The 19,717-nt window shown below is 44.8% G+C and overlaps 1 protein-coding gene across 1 annotated transcript in view; it reads right to left on the bottom strand.

The window, feature by feature from the left end:
- LOC139392053 (nuclear factor of activated T-cells, cytoplasmic 1-like) overlaps positions 1–19,717 on the bottom strand; it is a 70,670-nt gene extending 50,953 nt beyond the window's left edge. The window contains exons 1-6 of the mRNA XM_071139713.1: positions 19,699–19,717; positions 16,090–17,131; positions 15,733–15,892; positions 3,860–4,062; positions 2,541–2,713; positions 1,739–1,879 (exon numbers count right to left, since the gene is read on the bottom strand). Coding sequence (XP_070995814.1) covers positions 1,739–1,879; positions 2,541–2,713; positions 3,860–4,062; positions 15,733–15,892; positions 16,090–17,131; positions 19,699–19,717 — 1,738 coding nt within the window. The remainder of the gene's footprint in view (positions 1–1,738; positions 1,880–2,540; positions 2,714–3,859; positions 4,063–15,732; positions 15,893–16,089; positions 17,132–19,698) is intronic.

Genomic DNA, 19,717 nt, shown 5'->3' with positions numbered 1-19,717 from the left:
GTAGTATATGGGGCTTTGGTGACAAAACGGATGGCACTGTGATAGACTACATCCAGTTTGCTGAGTAGAGTGTTGGAGGCTATGAGTCACTGAGTACAACACTCTCTTACCCCTGTGTACACACACACACACACGAATGTGTGCACACACATGCGTACTGACATACACAAAGTTATACACACTAGTTATTCTCAAGTGTAGGAGTCTCAAAAATCTGGGAGTTGTTTTTTGGAAAATTATCCATTGGTAAAATGGGTAAACCTTCTGTGGCAACAGAATCCCCTATTCAGGATTTATGAGAAGGATTGTTAAACCGTTTTTAGACCTCGGCCTTGGCATGGACAAAACAATAATAAAAAAAACATTACAATTAAAGATGCACTAGGCAGAAATTGCTCCGTCATTTCTTAAGGCTGGCTGAAGGGTGTTTCCATGGGAGCATCAACACCACCCCAGGACCTAAAGACAGTCTTCTTAGCTTCAACAGATCTGAGGGGGCTACTGATCTTCTTCAAACTGACACAAATTTAAAAATATATATTTTTTTACATTTAACCTTTATTTAACTAGGCAAGTCAGTTAAGAACAAATTCTTATTTATAATGACGGCCTACCCCGAACAAACCAGGACAACAATGGGCCAAGTTGTGCACCGCCCCATGGGACTCCCAAACATGGACAGATGTGATGCAGCCTAGATTCAAACCAGGGACTGCAGTGTGACACCTCTTGGACTGAGACGCAGTGTCTTAGACCGCTGCGCCACACAAAACTATAAACCAAAAAGAGAGTTATCTAGAATTCTGGGCAAGGTAAATATTGAAAATAATTAGAATTTCACATACATAAATTAATAGCAATAGAGATTAGGAGAAATCAAGAGATGTAGAAAGAGATATAGCAAAGCTCTCACACTACTATTGTATGATAATGGTGCTTGAGCCCCCACCCAACCCACGTAGAATTCCTCTCCTCACACAATGGCAACAGGTTCCCCTCTGATCTGAGTGACTCATGAACCATATGATCAGATGTGTTTACATTGCACAACCTTGGCCCAAACCATACCTCATGTTGCTTTTCTAAAGCTAATCAAGGAAATTGCTGTTAGTAAACCCTAAGCATCAACATCTGGGAGCAGTTCCTCCCTCCTTCCCAACTGAGAGGGCTTAGAGAGAAGAGAGGAAACAAATACTGAACTGTGAGGGACAGCACAGCAGCCTACATGGCACATAGTGCATTTGTGATCCATTCCTATTCTGAACAGGCAATGGAAACTTCTGCAAATGTAAATCTGCTGGGTTAAAAATACAGCGCATTAATGTGCACCACATGTGGCACTCTGGCAGGATGGGGGATATTTTGATGGCTGGGGAAGTGGAGGGAGGGAGTAGCCCTGGGGTTTCTCAAACCCAGGGGGGCAAAGAGGGAGAGAAAGTTAGAGCACAAACACACACACCCACACACTCGTTTTCCTATCCTTGTGGGGATCAAAATAATTGATTCAAAATCCTATTTTCTCTAACCCCTAACCCTTAACCTGAATCTAGCTCTAACCGTAATTGTAACCCTAAATTTAATCCCTAAGCCTAAAATAGCCTTTTTCCTTGTTTTACTATCCTTGTGAGGACTTCTGGGCCCCACAAGGATAGTAAAACCAAACACACACACGCACATAAATATGCACACTAAGCCACACACATCTGCATCCAGCTCCAGCTCTGGCTTCAGCTCCTACCTTGGGCTTTCTCCATGAACACCACTTTGGAGTCGTGCTGGAAGTTGTGTCCGCTGAGGAGCATCTTCTCTCCCCCAGCAGCAGGGCACGTCTGCAGAGTCTGCTTATCCACTAGGGGCAACTCCTGGGCTGATCTCTGGGCTGCAGGAGGGGGACAGCACTGTCTTCACTACAGAATCATTACAAACCCACTCTCCCTTCAGCCCCGACCATCCAGACAAAGTCATTTTCATGAGCTTGACAACTCTTAAAGAATCCTCACCACTAACAATGCCAAGAGCCATTAGCTCTAGAGACATATTATTCCTCTGACCTAACGGTGAGGGAATGGATCCATTCAGTATTTGTTATTGTATAATTTTCTCAAATTATTGTTTTTACAAAATATCATTCTTGGCTATCACCTCCTGGTTAACTTCAACCGCCGTAAAGTGTGTGATATTCTTTAATAAAACTCAGATGTTTACAAATGAAAAATAGATCTGGCAAAGAATGTTTCTGACAATTACCCTTGACAATGAAAAAAAAGAGGCTTGGTCAATAACAGTTTTGTGGCAGTGTATCAGCGACCAACAATGATCTATTCTTAAGAGCTGAGATCATGGTTTAACCACATTGCTCATTTTCCTCATAGCACTTGATCTTTGTGGTGTGATTCCAGCCAGAAACCCATTAAATTAGCAGATCTGCTCAGATTTCTATCTAGCGCTTTGGTGCAATGTGTGCTTATCTACCAAAGTCAAAATGATCTGCCATGTTAAACCACCCCCACCCCCAGGCCTGATAGTGAAGGTGTACTCACAGCACTCCATGGGGTTGGTTGCAGTCTGCAGGGACAATGTTCTACCTGTGGACTGGTTGATGTGAACCCGGAACACCATCCTCACACGTGTGTTTTTACGCCCGATGTCTGTCTCGCCCTTCCGCAGCTCGATGTCCGAGTTGCGAAGTTTCAGGATGCCGGAGCAGTCAATTCTACATTAAACAGAAGAAACTTAGTTAAACGTTAGAGAGGCTCATAGACAAACACATTCGATAGACACCATCATTATTGAGATCTCAAATCATTATCCCTGTGACAGTTACCACATACATAGACACTCAGCTTATTAAGTTCTCTCTAGCACCACAAAGGGATTTCAGTATATAATGGCTATAGTCATCAGACAACAGTATTTCAGCAGAAGATTATCACACGTATCCCCAATGAAAGGTTTCCTGTGTACTCAGCAACTACTGCTTACAGGTCTAATCCCAACCATCCAGCAGCTCAAATGCTGTGAATGTTAATAGTTTCATAAATAGCTTTTTAAATGGACCAAAAGAGAACACCCATGGGATACTGGTCTAGCCTTGATCCCTCTACGGCTCTACCAGCTAACCTATTGGCTGTAGCTATGCTTTTTACAGAGTCTTCGTCAGACTTTATAAATATCTAATTTCTCACCCCCTACCATCTATGCTGTGCACTCACTTCTAACATGTCAGACTTTTATGGCATTAGCCTTTCCAACCAAAGTTTTTCCATGGCTGTGCTCCTCGACGCTGCATTGCTTATAAAGGAGTTAATGTCAATTGTTTCACTAACTGAACACTCCCGAAATGTCTTTGTCAGACACTGGGGGATGCGCCGCTGGTGAGGCAATCAGGTTTTGAGGCTAAGGATTCCCAGCTGGTTAGCCCTCCCTCCAGGCTCTGGTCAAAAGTAGTGCACTATATAAGGACTAGGATGCCATTTGGGACACAGATAAAGTCTCAGTCAGCTGTGCCAAGGAATCAACACAATGCAAATCTCAGGAGAAAAAGAGTGTTTGGCTTTTGAGTGTATTCGCTCATTGGTAACAAAAACATTGGAAGAGGGCTGTCACATGTTGAATGGATCTCTAATTGAGTCAAATTAAGATGTCAGCATTGGTGCCTCACACTCACACACACACACACACACACACACACACACTATCCAGCTGGTACTCGTCAGCCGTCATGGACAAAACTCTACAGATGTTCACTCATCATTTGAGTTGCTTGAGGAGGAGCTTAAATGTCTAACTGACTGCACAACAAAAAAAACAGACAAAGGCTAAAGAAATACACACACACACACACACACACAGTACTCACATGGCGCGCATGTTGTTCTCGGGCAGCAGTGGAATCTCCAGCACCTTGGTGTTAGACTGCAGGCCCTCATGGCTGGGGGTGGAGACAGTCTTGCCAGTGATGCGGTGGACCTGGTAGAAGGCATGGGGCCGCAAGAGACGATCGTCTGCCGTGCCAATGAATAGCTGCAAGATCAGGGGCTTGGTCTCCATGTAGCCGTGGAGCTGGAAGGAAGACATATAATTACATTTAAAAAATGTATTGCCAATCAACAATGGTTGATAGGAATTTGTTCCTCCAGTACTTATGTCTAGTCAAAAACGAAGTATCCCCACACACACACACACAAACTGTTGACAACGGGTTAAAAAACCCAGAAATACCTTTCAAACACAGTTGACATTTTTCTGAGGAATCTTTATCCAAGGCCAACAACCCATTCACAGATTTCCTCCATTAATATCAGTTCCTGTCTGTATTGATGGGCTGAGGCACATCTCCATCACCAGGGTCCCACTGTCTGCCCAAGAGCCAGTTAACCAGCTGAGACAAACAACCCTGGTATTTCACTGACAGGACTAAGCCTGGGTTACAGTGTACTAAAGGTTACGCTTACGTCCCAAATGGAATCCTATTCCCTACATAGTGCACTTCTTTTGACCAGAGCCCTTTTAGGCTCCCAAGTGGCACAGTGGTCTAAGGCACTGCATCTCAGTGCTAGAGGCGTCACTATAGGCCCTGTTTCGATCCCGAGCTGTATCACAACCGGCCGTGATCGGGAGTCCCATAGGGCGGTGCACAATTGGCCCAGTGTTGTCCGGGTTTGGCCAGGGTAGGCCGTCATTGTAAATAAGAATTAGTTCTTAACTGACTTGTCTAGGTAAATAAAGGTTAAATAAAATAAAGTAGTGCACTACTGTATATAGGAAATAGAGGGCTACTTTTATTTATTTAATTATTCATGCATTTCATTATTTACTTTATTTTATTTAAATGTATTTAAAACAGGGAATCCCATGGAGACCAAGGCCTCTTTTTCAAAGGAGCCCTGCACAGAATCATACAAATTCACAATATTACAATTACACCGCAATAAAAGCACGCAATATTTACAAGCAATTTAAGAGGGGAAAAACCATGTAAAATGTATTAAATTGACATGTTGTCTCACTGGCCAACACACAATACCACCTTAATGTCTCAGTGGAATTATGTTAAGAAATTTTAACAAATCATTTAAAAAAGCTGACATGCCATGAGTCAATAAGCCCCCCAAAATCATCCTTGAGCATGGTGAAGTTAATTACACTTTGAATGGTGTATCAATACAGCCAGTCACTACAAAAATACTAATCAAAATCAAATCACATTTTATTTGTCACACATTTTATTCGTCATATTCGTCACAAATACAACAAATGTAGTAGACCTCACAGTGAAATGCTTACTGTAAGTAAAGCCCATCTTTTCGTGACAAAATATTGCGCTTAAAACGGGAGCGTTTTTCATCCAAAAATGAAATACTGCCCCCAGAGGTTCAAGAGGTAAATTTTTTTTTTAAATTGCATTGTTGGTTAAGTACGAAATAAAAGTAACAAATAATTAAAGAGCAGCAGTAAAATAACAACAGTGAGGCTATATACAGGGGGTACAAGTACAGAGTCAAAGTGTGGGGCACTGGTTAGTCGAGGTAATTGAGGTGATATGTACATGTAGTTAGATTAAAAGTGACTATGCATAGATAAAACAGAGTAGCAGCAGCGTAAAAGGGGGGAGGGGGGGGCAATGCAAATAGTCTGGGGTAGCAATGTTATTAGATGTTCAGGAGTCTTATGGCTTGGTGGTAGAAGCTGTTTAGAAGCCTCTTGGACCTAGACTGGCACTCCGGTACCGCTTGCCTTGCGGTAGCAGAGAGAACAGTCTATGACTAAGGTGGCTGGAGTCCTTGACAATTTTTAGGGCCTTCCTCTGACACAGTCTGGTATAGAGGTCCTGGAAGGCAGGAAGCTTGGCCCCGGTGATGTAATGGGCCGTACGCATTACCCTCAGTACTGCCTTGCGGTCGGACGGCTGAGCAGTTGCCATACTAGGATGTGATGCAACCCATCAGGATGCGCTTGATGGAGCAGCTGTAGAACCTATTGAGGATCTGAGGACCCACACCAAATAGGTTTTGTCGTGCCCTCTTCAAGACTGTCTTGATCGGCTTGGACCATGTTAGTTTGTTGGCGATGTGGACGCCAGAGAACTTGAAGCTCTCAACCTGCTCCCCTATAGCCCCGCCAATGATAATGGGGGCGTGCTCGGTCCTCCTTTTCCTGTTGTGCACAATCCTCTCCTTTGTCTTGATCACGTTGAGGGAGAGGTTGTTGTCCGCTCCTCCCTATAGGCTGTCTCGTCATTGTCGGTGATCAGGCCTACCACGGTTGTGTCATCGGCAAACTTAATGATGGTGTTGGAGTCGTGCCTGGCTATGCAGTCATGAGTGAACAGGGAGTACAGGAGGGGACTGAGCACGCACCCGAGGGGCCCCCGTGTTGAGGATCAGCGTGGCGGTTGTGTTGTTACCTACCCTTGCCCCCTGGGGGCTGCCCGTCAAGAAGTCCAGGGTCCAGCTGCAGAGGGAGGTGTTTAGTCCAGGGTCCTTAGCTAAGTGATGAGCTTTGAGGGCACTATGGTGTTGAACGCTGAGCTGTTGTCAATGAATAGCATTCTCACATAGATGTCCCCTTTGTCCAGGTGTGAAAGGGCAGTGTGGAGCGCAATAGAGATTGCATCATCTGTGGATCAGTTTGGGCGGTACGCAAATTGGAATGGGTCTAGGGAATCCGGGATGCTGCTGCTGATGTGAGCCATGACCAGCCTTTCAAAGCACTTCATTGCTACAGACATGAGTGCTATAGGTCGGTCATCATTCAGGCAGGTTACCTTAGTGTTCTTGGGCACAGGGACTATGGTGGTCTGATTGAAACATGTTGGTATTACAAACTCAGACAGGGAGTGGTTGAAAAGGACAGTGAAGACACTTGCCAGATGGTCAGCTCATGCTTGGAGTACACGTCCTAGTTCTGACAAATCGTCTTGAAAAGCTATGGTAAGCCTTGAAAATGGATGTCTAGCAATGATCAACAACCAACTTCACAGAGCTTGAAGAATTGTTAAAAGAATAATGTGCAAATATTGTGCAAAGCTCAGAGACTTAACCAGAAATTCGCACAGCTCTAATTGCTGCCAAAGGTGTTTCTAGGGTTGTGAATACTTACATAAATTAGATAGTTATGTACTTCATTTACAAAAAATATGCAAGGATTTCTAAAAAAAAATGTATTTACTTTGTCATTATGAGATAGTGTGTCTATATTTCAAATATTAGGGAAGACCCAGATGCAGACAGTGTCAAAGTAACAAAAGTTATTTACTAGAACAGTGGGCAGACAAAAGTCCAAAAGGGAGTCCAAAAGGTACAGAACGGCAGGCAGTCTCGGGGTCAGGGAAGGCAGAAGTCAATAATCCAGGGTGGTGTGACAAGTACAGAAACGGCAGGCACACTCAGGGTAGGCAGAATTGTCAAAACCTTGAAAACAGGAACTAGAACAAAGACGGGAGCAAGGGGAAAAATACTGGTAGCCTTGATGAACAAAATGAACTGGCAACAGACGGAGAACACAGGTATAAATACACTGGGGATAATTAGGAAGATGGGCAACACCTGGAGGTGGGTGGAGACAAGCACAAAGACAGGTGAAACGGATCAATTTTGAATTCAGGCTGAAATACAACAAAGTCCATAGTTATGAATACTTTATGTAAGCACTCTATAACCAAAAGCACAACCAAAAAATTGGGAGGGTGATATTTAGAGAACGTGATGCCACAAGTGTTGCTTTCACATATTCCACCCCCCCCCCCCCCCCCCCCATGGGTGTCTATATAACCTCAGAAAAAATGAAAGGTCCCTTGTCCAGGACCCTGTCCTTCAAATATAATTAGTAAAAATCCAAATAACTTCAGATGTTCATTGTAAGAGGGTTTAAACCCTGGTTTCCCATGCGTGTTCAATGAGCTATAAACAATTAATGAACATGCACATTGGAACGGTCGCTAAGACACAAACAGCTTACAGACTGTAGGCAATTAAGGTAACAGTTATGAAAACTAGGGAACCTAAAAATGCCTTTCTAGTGACTCTGAAAAACATCAAAAGATACCCTGGGTCCCTGCTCATCTGCGTGAACGTGCCTTAGGAATGCTGCAAGGAGGCATAAGGACTGCAGATGTGGCCAGGGCAATAAATTGCAATGTCCGTACTGTGAGACGCTTAAGACCGCGTTACAGAGAGACAGGATGGACAGCCGATCGTCCTCGCAGAGCAGACCACGTGTAACAACACCTGAACAGGATCGGTACATCCAAACATCACACCTGCGGGACAGGTACAGGATGGCAACAACCACTGCCCGAGTTACACCAGGAATGCACAATCCTTCCATCAGTGCTCAGACTGTCCGGAATAGGCTGAGAGGCTGGACTGAGGGCTTGTGATAAGGCAGGTCCTCACCAGACATCAACGGCCACAAAGTCACCTATGGGCACAAACCCACCGTCGCTGGACCAGACAGGACTGGCAAAAAGTGCTCTTCTCTGACGAGTCACGGTTTTGTCTCACCAGGGGTGAAATGTCAGATGAGTTTATTGTCAAAGGAATGAGCATTACACCGAGGCCTGTACTCTGGAGCGGGATCAATTTGGAGGTGGAGGGTCCATCATTTCAGGCAATATCAACGCTGTGCGTTACAGGGAGCACATCCTTCTCCCTCAAGTGGTACCATTCCTGCAGGCTCATCCTGACATGACCTTCCAGCATGACAATGCCACCAGCCATACTGCTCATTATGTGCGTGATTTCCTGCAAGACAGGAATGTCAGTGTTCTGCCATGGCCAGCAAAGAGCCCGGATCTCAATCCCATTGAGCACGTCTGGGACCTGCTTGATCGTGACGGATAGGGCCATTCGCCACAGAAATGTCTGGGAACTTGCAGGTGCCTTGGTGGAAGACTGGGTTAACATCTCACAGCAAGAACGGGCAAATCCGGTGCAGTCTAGGAAGAGGAGATGCACTGCTGTACTTAGTACTGGTGGCCACACCTGATACTGACTTACTTTTGATTTTGCTCCCCCCTTTGTTCATGGACACATTATCCCATTTGTGTTAGTCACATGTCTGTGGAACTTGTTCAGTTTATGTCGCAGTTGATGAATCTTATGTTCATACACAAGTTTGCTGAAAATAAACGCAATTGAGAGTGAGAGGATGTTTCTTTTTTTGCTGGGTTCGTTTCACATATACACATATATATAGCCACCGATGTTCAGTCAGTCACACCTGAAGATGTTGTAATCAGCAATGCCAATGTCCTTATCCGAAATCGAGCTATTTAGCCAAGCTCATGCACCCAGATATCAAGAAGGTTGATCTTTGACATTAAAAATTGTTTGTTTATACGTGATAGCCCAAGCCCTCTACCTGATTTGAAAACAGCGGGGGTATCCATATTTATTTCATTTTTTATTTCACCTTTATTTAACAAGGTAGGCTAGTTGAGAACAGGTTCTCATTAACAACTGCGACCTGGCCAAGATAAAGCAAAGCGACACAAACACACAGAGTTACACATGGAATAAAAAAAACATACTCAATAACATAATAGGTGAAAAAAATATATATACACACAGTGTGTGCAAAGGAGGTAAGATAAAGGGAGGTAAGGCAATAAAAAAGCCATAGTGGCGATATAAGTCAAATGTTGCAATTAAACACTGGAGTGATAGATGTGCAGAAGATGAATGTGCAAGTAGAGATACTGGGTGCAAAGGAGAAGAAAAAAAAAACAGTATTGGGATGAGGTAGTTGGATGGGCTATTTGCAGATGGGCTATGTACAGGTGCAGTGACCTGTGAGCTTCTCTGTCAGCTGATGCTTAAAGTTAGTGACGGAGATATGAGTCTCCAGCTTCAGTGATTTTTGCAATTCGTTCTAGTCATTGGCTGCAGAGAACTGGAAGGAAAGGTGGCCAAAGGAGGAAATGGCTTTGGGGGTGACCAGTGAAATATACCTGCTGGAGCGCGTGCTATGGGTGGGTGCTGCTATGGTGACCAGTGAGCTGACATAAGGCAGGGCTTTATCTAGCAAAGACTTATAGATGACCTGGAGCCAGTGGGTTTGGTGACGAATGTGAAGCGGGGGCCAGCCAACGAGAGCATACAGGTCGCAGTGGTGGGTAGTATATGGGGCTTTGGTGACAAAAAAAGATGGCACGGTGATAGACTGCATCCAATTTGCTGAGTAGAGTGTTGGAGGCTATTTTGTAAATGACATCGCCAAAGTCAAGGATCGGTAGGATAGTCAGTTTTACAAGGGTATGTTTGGCAGCATGAGGGAAGGATGCTTTTTTTGCAAAATAGGAAGCCTAATCTAGATTTAACTATGGATTGGAGATGTGTAATGTGTCTGGAAGGAGAGTTTACAGTCTAACCAGACACTTAGGTATTTATAGATGTCCACATATTCTAAGTCAGAACTGTCCAGAGTAGTGATGCTGGACGGACGGGCAGGTGCTGGTAGCGATCGGTTGAAGAGCATGCATTTAGTTTTACTTGCATTTAAGAGCAGTTGGAGGTCATGGAAGGAGCGTCGTATGGCATTGAAGATTGCCTGGAGAACACAGTGTCCAAAGAAGGGCCAGAGGTGTACAGAATGGTATCGTCTGCGTAGAGTTGGACAAAGAATCACCAGCAGCAAGAGTGACATCATTGATGTATACAGCGAAAAGAGTCGACCCGAGAATTTAACCCTGTGGCACCCCCATAGAGACTGCCAGAGGTCAAGACAACAGGCCCTTCGATTTTGTCACACTGAACTCTGTCTGATAAGTAGTTGGTGAACCAGACGAGGCAGTCATTTGAGTGACCAAGGCTGTTGAGTCTGCTGATAAGAATGTGGTGATTGACAGAGTCGAAAAAGCCTTGGCCAGGTCTATGAATACAGCTGCACAGTGCTGTCTCTTATCGATGATCAATGGAGGTTATGATATCGTTTTGGACCTTGAGAGTGGCTGACCAGCTCAGAAAACAGATGGCATAGCGGAGAAGGTACGGTGGGATTCAAAATGGTCAGTGATCTGTTTGTCAACTTGGCTTTCGAAGACCTTAGAAAGGCAGGGTAGGATATATATACAGTGCCTTGCGAAAGTATTCGGCCCCCTTGAACTTTGCGACCTTTTGCCACATTTCAGGCTTCAAACCTAAAGATATAAAACTGTATTTTTTTGTGAAGAATCAACAACAAGTGGGACACAATCATGAAGTGGAACAACATTTATTGGATATTTAAAACTTTTTTAACAAATCAAAAACTGAAAAATTGGGCGTGCAAAATTATTCAGCCCCCTTAAGTTAATACTTTGTAGCGCCACCTTTTGCTGCGATTACAGCTGTAAGTCGCTTGGGGTATGTCTCTATCAGTTTTGCACATCGAGAGACTGAATTTTTTTCCCATTCCTCCTTGCAAAACAGCTCGAGCTCAGTGAGGTTGGATGGAGAGCATTTGTGAACAGCAGTTTTCAGTTCTTTCCACAGATTCTCGATTGGAATCAGGTCTGGACTTTGACTTGGCCATTCTAACACCTGGATATGTTTATTTTTGAACCATTCCATTGTAGATTTTGCTTTATGTTTTGGATCATTGTCTTGTTGGAAGACAAATCTCCGTCCCAGTCTCAGGTCTTTTGCAGACTCCATCAGGTTATCTTCCAGAATGGTCCTGTATTTGGCTCCATCCATCTTCCCATCAATTTTAACCATCTTCCCTGTCCCTGCTGAAGAAAAGCAGGCCCAAACCATGATGCTGCCACCACCATGTTTGACATTGGGGATGTTGTGTTCAGCTGTGTTGCTTTTACGCCAAACATAACGTTTTGCATTGTTGCCAAAAAGTTCAATTTTGGTTTCATCTGACCAGAGCACCTTCTTCCACATGTTTGGTGTGTCTCCCAGGTGGCTTGTGGCAAACTTTAAACGACACTTTTTATGGATATCTTTAAGAAATGGCTTTCTTCTTGCCACTCTTCCATAAAGGCCAGATTTGTGCAATATACGACTGATTGTTGTCCTATGGACAGAGTCTCCCACCTCAGCTGTAGATCTCTGCAGTTCATCCAGAGTGCTCATGGGCCTCTTGGCTGCATCTCTGATCAGTCTTCTCCTTGTATGAGCTGAAAGTTTAGAGGGACGGCCAGGTCTTGGTAGATTTGCAGTGGTCTGATACTCCTTCCATTTCAATATTATCGCTTGCACAGTGCTCCTTGGGATGTTTAAAGCTTGGGAAATCTTTTTGTATCCAAATCCGGCTTTAAACTTCTTCACAACAGTATCTCGGACCTGCCTGGTGTGTTCCTTGTTCTTCATGATGCTCTCTGCGCTTTTAACGGACCTCTGAGACTATCACAGTGCAGGTGCATTTATACGGAGACTTGATTACACACAGGTGGATTGTATTTATCATCATTAGTCATTTAGGTCAACATTGGATCATTCAGAACTGAACTTCTGGAGAGAGTTTGTTGCACTGAAAGTAAAGGGGCTGAATAATTTTGCAAGACCAATTTTTCAGTTTTTGATTTGTTAAAAAAGTTTGAAATATCCCATAAATGTCGTTCCACTTCATGATTGTGTCCCACTTGATGTTGATTCTTCACAAAAAAATACAGTTTTATATATTTATGTTTGAAGCCTGAAATGTGGCAAAAGGTCGCAAAGTTCAAGGGGGCCGAATACTTTCGCAAGGCACTGTAGGTCTGTGGAAGTCTGGGTCTAGAGTGTCTCCCCCTTTGAAAAGGGGGATGACTGCGGCAGCTTTCCAATCTTTGGGGATCTCAGATGATCCCAAAAAAAAATGAGGTTGAACAGGGTAGTAATAGGGGTTGCAACAATTTTGGCTGATCATTTTAGAAAGAGAGGGTCCAGATTCTCTAGCCCTGCTGATTTGTAGGGATCCAGAATTTGCAGCTCTTTCAGAACATCAGCTATTTGGATTGGGGTGAAGGAGAAATGGGGGAGGCTTGGGCAAGTTGCTGTGGGGGGGTGCAGGGCTGTTGACCAGGGCAGGGGTGGCCAGGTGGAAAGTATGTCCATCCATAGAAAAATGCGTTATCGGAGGTGACAGTGTTTCCTAGCCTCAGTGCAGTGAGCAGCTGGGAGGAGGTGCTCTCATTCTCCATGGACTTTACAGTGTCCCAGAACTTTTTGGAGTTTGTGCTGCAAGATGCAAATTTCTGTTTGAAAAAGCTAGCCTTCCCTTTCCTAACTGCCTGTGTATGTTGGTTCCTAACTTCCCTGAAAAGTTTCATATCGAGGGGGTTATTCGATGTTAATGCAGTACGCCACAGGATGATTTTGTGCCGGTCAAGGGCAGTCAGGTCTGGAATGAACCACGGGCTGTATCTGTTCCTGGTTCTAAATTTGAATGGGGCATGCCTATTTAAGATTGTGAGGAAAGCACTTTTGAAGAATTAACCAGGCATCCTCTACTGAGGGAATAAGGTCAATATCCTTCCAGGATACCCGGGCCAGGTCGATTAGAAAGGCCTGCTCTCTGTTGTGTTTTAGGGAGCATTTGACAGTGATGAGGGGTGGTCGTTTGACCGCAGACCCATTACGGACGCAAGCAATGAGGCAATGATTGCTGAGATCCTGGTTAAAGACAGCAGAGGTGTTTGTAGGGCAGGTTGGTTAGGATGATATCTATGGGGGTGCCTGTGTTTACAGATTTGGGGTTGTACCTGGTAGGTTCAGTTTAGGTCACCTAACAGCATGAGCTCTGAAGATGGATGGGGGGCAATCAATTCACATATGGTGTCCAGGGCACAACTGGGGGCAGAAGGTGGTCTATAGCAAGCTTAAGCTTAGGTTGGGAAAGCAATAAGCAAAACATGTCATCCCTTTGAAAGTTAAGAGCCTGCAAACGCTATGTATATTTGTGTACGGAAATGGGTTGCTGCCTAGCAATGCTGTTTATTTAGGCTGTAGGGAGTGTGTGATGGAGTTAGAGGTAGATCGTTTTGGCACTGGCAGTGCAGTCTCCCCTCCCTCGATCGTATTATCACCCACTAGAGGAATGTCAAGACTGGCCGCTCATGGCACCAGAGAGGGAGGAAAATAAGGAGAGAGGGAAGAGGGCAACCCTCTATTTCTCTCTCCACCCCTCCAGCTCCAAGGGATGGTTACACAATACACATCCTCATTTACAGTATTATCTTTGGCCAGTTCTAGATATTTTCACTCACTATATTTTACATCACTTAATGATTTTCACCATAAAAAGAGCATTACTCTGTCTGCCATCTGCGAAATGGCGCATGTGACTTGCAGCAGCAGCCGTGGCATTCGAAAAGAACAGAAAGCTGTGCTCGACAAGGAGGGAACTGAAGCAGCTTCCAGAACAAACTCTGCACAGTTTGGTCAAGGTTTGACTCATAGGCCAGCAAGAAGAACCAGTCAGCCAGTGTCCACAGCCCACAGAGTACCATGTACCATGTAATCAGGAAGATACACTTTTAGAAAGAGGCTATATTTAGAACGTAAAAGGGTTCTTCGGCTGTCCCCATAGGATAACCTTTTTTGGTTTCAGGTAGAACCCGTTTGGGTTCCAAGTAAAAACCCTTTCCATAGTGGATTCTATATGGAACATAAAACGGTTCTACCTGCAACCAAAAAGTGTTATCCTAATGGGGACAGCTGAAGAACCCTTTTGGAACCATTTTTTCTAAGAGTGTAGGGAGATTGAGCGGCCTTGTCTGAGGTTTCCTCTAACATCTCCATCAGACTGCCAGAAACGTGTGGTTTGAGCCTGGCCTCGTCAGGCTGTCTCCATAGGACGCCACTGTGGATGATGTCAGCATTACAGACGGGAACTTTCCTAAACAAAGGGAAGTCTGTGTGTTTGGTCAGAAGCTGGGGGAGGGAGGGAAGAGGAGGGAGGTGGAGGTTTTCAAAAGAGCACACTCTCTATTTCATGATGAGAGTAAACTAGACCCCATGTCATTAAAACATTAGCACCTAACCACAGAGAAAAACTACCCAGCACAGATGTGCATGCTGGTGTTTAGACACATGGGATTGTTCAATATACTTAGCTAGCTACGTCACCCAGGTTCCCATTCAGCCCCACTGTAGCCTACTGGTTGGAATCTCAAGGTGGTCGCAAACGTTGGGGTGTCACCGCACAAGAATATGAGAGATGTTCAACTGTGTAGATACCACTCTACACATTCTAACTTTGCCTGCAGACACCTTTGATGACTCCCTTCTCACAGTAGATTCGGTGGTTTATTCAGAAGTTGAAGTCAAGTCAGTGATGTGGTGAAATGATTGGGAAGACCGGCCTTGTAGTCCAATAATTACTATTACTCAATACTTCTGATTCGACCACCAAAGTCACTGTGGTTTAATCTCATGACTAAGCTTTACTGGTCACATTACCTCGCTTTGCAACTGTCTGCCTGCACTTGAGACATAATGGAAAAGTTTGAGTCACCCTCGTCTGGACAGGAACTGACTGAGCAGACTGGTCTGTCTAATAGCATACCTATGGTATTTCATTCAGAACTATGACGTCTTTCGAATAACATTATAGACTTGTAATCATTTTTTTTAAATGTAAAAAACACATACCCACTAACCTATGTAAGGGCTGGAGATATAAATAAGTTGGAGAGAACGTAATCGTAGAAATAAGTTGGAGAACGTGGTAAACCCGAGAAGTGATAGGGCTAATGGTATTACATGTAGACTACTCTAGTTTACAGTACGGTATGTTAGTATAAGGAGGATAGCAGACCTGCACCACAGGGTGTCCTCCTGCCAGAGCCTTGACTGCCCCTCTGCTCCCTTCAGTCTCGTAGTGGGCACGGTGGTGAGATTTGGGCTGCACCTCGATCTGCAAGCTGTATGGCCCGGAGCTGGATGGCAGCTGCCAGTCAAGGGCTGGCAGAGATGGGCTAAGATGGAGAAGGTACATTTAAAGTTTGCTATGTAACAAGACACAACTGTAGATTGTCAGTGCTTTGCTGGGATGTTTCCTCATAATGGATATTTCTGAATTGACTTATATTGACCTCAATAAAGATTAGCTGTCTGGAGCTGTCAACCTTATAATGAATATTATTTCAGTCAGGCAAAGTCTTCTTCAGCTTACCTGACATATTGCTTTGGCTTGGACCATGAGTATGGGTGCGATGGCACATCCAGTAACCCCCCACAGTAGTTCTCCTTCTTTAAGGGCAGGCAGGAGGAGGAGTACTCATCCTGACAAAGCTCCCCAGGGCTGAGATCCTCTCGTCCAGGCTCGACCTTCAGGCAAACTGCCTCAGGCTCCAGGCTGGTCTTCCGGGCCTTCAGAGGGATGCCCTCACCCAGGTCTGCCACACCGTCTGTGGTCAGAGCATTGATGGCTGCAACTATGGCTGAGTTGGTGTACTGGTTGGTGTTGTTAGGCATCCAGGACTCGTCTGTGACACTGAGGCGTGGGGAGGTGTGAGGGGAAGGCCCAGGGGAGTGGTTGGGGGAGTATAGGAACTTGGAGGTTGTGGTTCCGTTGAAGCTGTATTTTCTCTTCCCACCACAAGGGGAGTTGGGCCTGGAGCCCCGCTTGCCCATCCAGCTGTCATCCATGACACTAGAAAGGGGGGAGGTAGAGGGGGAGTTATGTGGGGAGCCCGCATGGGTGCAAGCTTCACCCGGCAGGGCGAGAGAGAAGGAGCCCTTGGGAGAGACGCAGGGCGACTGCCAGGGCGAGTTCTGGGGTGAGTTTTCGTAGTTGTAGGAGAAGCCCGACTCGTAGGACGAGGCCTCGGAGTGACAGCTGCGTGACGACACACTGCTGGCCGGGCTGAGGCAGCTGGGGTCACGGTAGCCATCTGCGTTGGGCAATGTCAGGGTCACAATGGAGTTGACCTGTTTAGGTACAGGAAGGTTGTTGCTCTCTTCCACCTCCTCCTCAGGAAACTGCCCATAGGCTGTGATCTCAATACGAGGGCTCTCGAGGACCGGGGCCTCGGTTGGATGGATGCTAGAGGATGAGTAGTAACCCACTGTCCTCGTGTCGTTCTGGGCACTGTAGCTGGGAGGCTGGCTGATGGACACTGAGATGGTGGGGCCAGAATGGAGACTGTGGTACTGGGAGGGCAGGCAGGATTTGCCCAGGGAGAGACTGGTGTTGGGGGTGTGGCTGTATGCATCTGAAAAGCAAATACATAGAATGAGTTAGAATTAGGGTCCATAAATACTCTCATTGGCTCACACACTGAAAGACATACTGTAGTTGCCAGTTAATTACAAAGAAAGCTGCTGTGATGGTGTTGCTCATGATGGGGTGCCACATGGCTAGTTTGCATGACTAAAGGTGCAATCTGTACCCAACAGGGGAGGTTCAAGATGCCAGCTCCCTTACTGGGTATGAGGGAATAAGAGCCAGACTGACTACCCATGTGGCACAGACAGAGGAAAATGGGGGAAGAGGTGGTTAAGGGTACACGGACCTGAGTAATCTTACTAGTCAGCTCTTAAGACCAGTCCAGTCTCAGACAGCATGCAGTCGCCAGAGCTCCTGTCTGCTGTGAATTAAGAGACTACTGAGGCAACCATAAAGACATGACATCAGTGCACCACCACATGACTCCCACAACATAATCACAATGTAATAACCTTAACATCACAGTGGTGTCACAGCTTTGCAATGTTTCCATGTCAATTCAGCTCTCTGACTGAATTGTATTAAATCTAGACTTACACACTGAAACACTGTACATTTTGGGTCAATTTCTCTTCAAATGTTTACTCATGCAAGAAAAGACAGAGGCATGGATTACCAATTTGAGTAAACCATCCTGAATGAGAGCTTTTGTGCCACCGCTGCCACACCCACCACTCCCTACTCATAGGAGGGGTGCCTCATAATGTAATGTAGCTCTCATAATAAAGACCCATGTGTTTCAAAGTTCATCATTCCTTAAGGCAATATAAACATATCCCCAATATGTACAGTATAAACCATTTTTCCCCTCAATACATACAATTTTAATGGGTACTATATAAACCTTTTGATGAAACCAAATAATTATTTCATAACGTAAGTAGCTACCATGGATATATACTGAACAAAAATATACACGCAACATGTGAAGTGTTGGTCCCATGTTTCATGAGCTGAAATAAAAGATCCATGATTTTTTTTTCACACACAAAAATATTACTTAGCTCAAATTGTGCACACATTTATTTACATCCCTGTTAGTGAGCATTTCTCCTTTGCCAAGGTAATCCATCCATCTGACAGGTGATGATTGTCAAGAATCTGATTAAACAGCATGATCATTACACAGGTACACCTTGTGTTGGGGACGGACAACAAAACACCACTCTAAAATGTGCAGTCTCACAACACAATGCAACAGATGTTGAGGGAGTGTGCAATTGGCATGCTGACTGCAGGCATGTCCACCAGAGCTTTTGCCAGATAATGTTATGTTAATTTCTTTACCATAAACCACCTCCAACTTAATTTTTGAAAATTTGGCCAAGTTCGTCCAACCGGCCTCATAACCGCAGACCACGTGTAACCATGCCAGCCAAGGACCTCCACATCCAGCTTCTTCACCTGCGGGATCATCTTAGACCAGCCACCCAGGCAGCTGATGACAGTGGGTTAGCACAATCAAAGAATTTCCACACAAACTGTCAGAAACCGTCTCAGGGAAGCTCATCTGCATGCTTGTTGTCCTCACCAGGGTCTTGACCTGACTGCAGTTCGGTGTCTTAACCCACTTCAGTGGGCAAATGCTCACCTTCAGTGGCCACTGGCAAGCTGGAGAAGTGTGCTCTTCATGGATGAACCCCGGTTTCAACTGTACCGGGCAGATGGCAGACAGCGTGTATGGGGTCGTGTGGGCCAGAAATTTGCTGATGCCAACGTTATCAAGAGTGCCCAATGGTGGGGGTGGGGTTATGGTATGGGCAGGAATGCGCTACGGACAACAATCACAATTGCATTTTATTGACGGCAATTTGAATGCACTGAGATACCGTAACGAGATCCTGGAGGCCCATTGTTGTACCATTTATCCACCGCTATCACCTCATGTTTCAGCATGGCATGCATTCTCACCAGACATATCATCCATTGAACATGTTTGGGATGGTCTGGTTCGACGAGTACTACAGCGTGTTCCAGTTCCTGACAATGTCCAGCAACTTTGCACAACCATTGAAGAGGAGTGGGTGAACATTCCACAGGCCACAATCAACAGCCTGATCAACTCTATGTGAAAGAGACGTGTCACGAATGGGGTTCACACCAGATACTGACTGGTTTTCTGATCCATGCTCCTACCTATTTTTTAAATTCAATTTCAATTCACATGAATGTATTGTCAGTCATGTGATATCCACAGATTAGGACCTAATGAATTTATTCCAATTGACTGATTTACTTATATGAACTATAACTTGAAATTGTAGTATGTTGCGTTTATATTTTTGATCGGGTAAATTAAGCTGTCATTATTGTTAACATATCGTATAATCATCTCAGTATTCAGTAGGCTTCTACATTGTCATACATTTATAATAGTAGGCCATCGAAACAGAGGAGAAACCCATTCACAGACACCCGAAGAGAAAGTGCAGCACTAGACAAGACAGGCAGCTATCCAACACGCAAAATCATCCATGTCGATGGAATTATCGTTTATGAATGCAATATTACTCTAAAACGCAGGCTGACATTCAAAAGTAAAAGCCTACTCACCCTCTTCAGCAGATTTCAT

This window comes from Oncorhynchus clarkii, chromosome 32 (assembly GCF_045791955.1).
Source record: "Oncorhynchus clarkii lewisi isolate Uvic-CL-2024 chromosome 32, UVic_Ocla_1.0, whole genome shotgun sequence".
Lineage (NCBI taxonomy): Eukaryota > Metazoa > Chordata > Actinopteri > Salmoniformes > Salmonidae > Oncorhynchus > Oncorhynchus clarkii.
Note: the sequence above shows the minus strand (reverse complement) of the source record. Positions and strands in the feature narration are given on the sequence as shown.